At 37.7% G+C, this 3,181-nt stretch overlaps 1 protein-coding gene across 1 annotated transcript in view; it reads right to left on the bottom strand.

Annotated features, from left to right (window-relative positions):
* The window catches only part of LOC107716886 (protein phosphatase 1 regulatory subunit 12C-like), a 16,207-nt gene that overhangs the window by 9,593 nt on the left and 3,433 nt on the right, over positions 1-3,181 (bottom strand). The window contains exons 5-6 of the mRNA XM_016523492.1: positions 1,502-1,646; positions 671-745 (exon numbers count right to left, since the gene is read on the bottom strand). Coding sequence (XP_016378978.1) covers positions 671-745; positions 1,502-1,646 — 220 coding nt within the window. The remainder of the gene's footprint in view (positions 1-670; positions 746-1,501; positions 1,647-3,181) is intronic.

A 3,181-nucleotide genomic window follows, 5' to 3' on the forward strand; every position in this document is an offset into this window, starting at 1 on the left:
CTGTGCTTGATTGGCCAGCCAACATGCCTGACCTGAAGCCCATATGGAATCTATGGGATATTTTCAAGAGAAAGATGAGAAACAGTCGATCCAACAATACAGAAGAGCTGAAGGCTCAGTAGTGCCTCTGCAGTGCCACAGGCTGATCGCTTCCATGCCACACCTCACTGATGCTGTCATTTGTGCTAAAGGAGCCCCGACCAAGTATTGAGTGCATAAATGAACATACTTTAAAGAACTTGAACTTTTCTGTTTTGCGAATCCTTTTTTGATTGATCTTAGGAAATATTCTAATATTTTGAGATACTGGATTTTTGACTTTCGTGAGCTCTAATCATTAAAATGAAAAAAAACTTGTGAAATGTTTTACTTTACATGTATTTAATCTAGAATATATGAAAGTTTCACTTTTTGAAATAAGTTACAATTAAAAAAAAGAACTTTTTCACGATATTCAAATTTTTTGAGATGCACCTGTATATATATATAAAAAAATCACAGTAATAAAAGTTATATGAGAAATAACTGACAACCTTTTCAAAATGTCCAGATTCAGCCTGCAGGCCATTAGTTAACTAGGCCTGCTACATTACATATAGTAAGCTGTGAATTTCTTCCTTGTGGGTCTAAAATGACATATTGTTTTAGATAAAGGTGTGTGTGTTCTCACATTAGCCTGTCTTTGAGACAGTTCTTCCAGTAAAGACGCAACACTCTCATCCGCCACATCAAATGGAGTCTGACCCTTAAAAACAAAACAAAACAGCAGTTTCAGTTATTATAATTTCCCTGCACATGCACACAAACACACACCCACCCACACACATTGTGAAACAGAGCTATGGCTAACTGCAGTGCTGCTGCTGGCTGCAGAACTGTGGTGCATTTTGACACAGAACAGAAGCTCCACACTTCCTCTTCCTTTAAGAGTGCATGACTCCTGCTGTGCACTTATTTCTGTGCACATATCAGGCCTCAACTTTTGCCTTTATATTCCAATTTACAACTACAGTGCATTTATTTTATTTAGAATTACAGCATATTGGCTATTGCTACCATATTTCTTGATAACTGATCTAAAATGTATCCTTTATTTTACAAAACATAGAAATAGGCTAGATAAAATAAGATAAAATTATCCTGAAATATAAATGTGGCCCTACAGATGATGCGGCTCTTAAAGGGTTAGTTCACCTGAAATTGACAATTGTGTAATTTTTTACTCACTGTCATGTTGTTCCAAACCTGTATGACTTACTTTCTTATACGGAAAACAAAGGAAGATATTTTGAACAATGTTTGAAGATTTTAAAAAAACACTGAGACATTCACAAAATATCTTATGTACCACAGAAGAAAGTCATACTGGTTTGGAATTTAAATTTTTCAGTGAACTATTACTTTAAGGCTGGTAAACACATGCCTAAGGAAGACAGCTTTGTTACTGGCCAAAAGAATTTGGTGCTAAATGTTTAGCACATTTTTTTTCTCTCTCACTCACCCCATTACTATGGGCCTCCATGTCACACAGTTGCTCAGCGAGAAGACGGCAGGCTTCACTTTGACCCCAATGAGAAGCAGCATGGAGAGGAGTCCAGCCATCATAGTCTTTAGCACTCACATCCAGACCACACTGACACAACAATCTGACAGAAAATTTTTAAAAAAATGCATGAAGTCATCTGTACAAGTGTTCAGTACTAGGGCTGTGTATCACCAGCAAAGTCACGATACGATACGCATCCCGATACAGAGGCCACGATACATATCACGATTCAGGACTGCACTGAATTTGACCTCAGCAGAAGTTAGTAAAACAGCTGTTTATTAAACACTGCATACTATAGGGCCATTGCTAACTATAGGCAGAGCAGGCAGTTGACCTCTGCATTATGAAGGGCCTCCATAACTGTACCACGGTACAATATAGGTAATGGCATTTGTTTCATGTTTACATTGGGCACTCCCCACCAGGTACAATATTCTGATTGTTTGCATCTTGTTTTTAAGCCCATAAATAATAATGTACTCGTTCTAATAAATTTATATTGTAATGTACTCATACTAATATATATTTTTTTTAATCATCTTAACATTGCTGGTAGGTTATCATTGCACATATTAACACAGTGGTTCCTAACCCTGTTCCTGGAGGCACCCCAACACTGCACGTTTTGCATGTTTCCTTAATCAAACACACCTGATTCAGGTCATCGGCTAATTAGTAGAGACTCCAAGACCTGAAATTGGTGTGTCAGAGAAAGGAGACATGCAAAATGTGCAGTGTTGGGGTGCCTCCAGGAACAGGGTTGGGAACCACTGTATTAACACACTCTCTACATTTAAAAAAAATAAAAATGAGAAGAGTTCTAAACTAATGAGTCTTCACTGAATCTCACGCGAACACGTTTAGTCACTAGATCACGCTGCGCATGCACAGACATTCAGAAACACAACTTCACACAACTTTTTAGCGCTGCCCCGCAATTTTATCAATAAAATAGCTTAATCGCTCAAGAGCTACATTATCTTTCCCAACAACAAGGAGCTGGTAACATCATTGTTTCTAAAGGAATTAAAGTCACAGCTTCACTGTTAATAGAGAATGGGAATGTGTTGTCACAGCGGCAATGCATTCTGGGAATTTAGGTCACGGGAGCTACAGCGGAGACTGGATAATATAGTGAATGTAGATGTTTGATATTATTTAATGTTTATTATTCTACTTAAGATCGCATTGGAGTGTTATTAGGCTCACTTTACATCATTTGCCATGGCCCTTTGCAAGGCCGGTGTGAAAAACGTGCTTTTTTCAGCGTTAGAAAGCTGAAAAAGCAGAGGTATTTCCTGCAGACATTGATAAGGGCTATGCAATTATATATAATTATGCATTATAGAGCTTGGCATAATTAGTAAATTGTATATGTATTATATCCCTTTTGGGGTGGAAGCAAAAACATGTTTTTTTAGATGTGAAAGTTTACCAAAGCCCCGTAACAGGCCCTGGCCCCTGGTTGAGAATCAACCAGGATTCCCTAGACAAATAAGTTGTTCAAGTAAGTTACTTCCTAGACACTTCTGTCCCGTGACTGATATTAACTCTTTTGTCTTTGCTCACATTTTCAAGTTAGACATCGAGACATTGCAACATTCCATCAAAAAAAAAAAAATTTCCCAATCT

Source organism: Sinocyclocheilus rhinocerous, unplaced genomic scaffold, assembly GCF_001515625.1.
Source record: "Sinocyclocheilus rhinocerous isolate Xijiao unplaced genomic scaffold, SAMN03320098_v1.1 scaffold59, whole genome shotgun sequence".
Lineage (NCBI taxonomy): Eukaryota > Metazoa > Chordata > Actinopteri > Cypriniformes > Cyprinidae > Sinocyclocheilus > Sinocyclocheilus rhinocerous.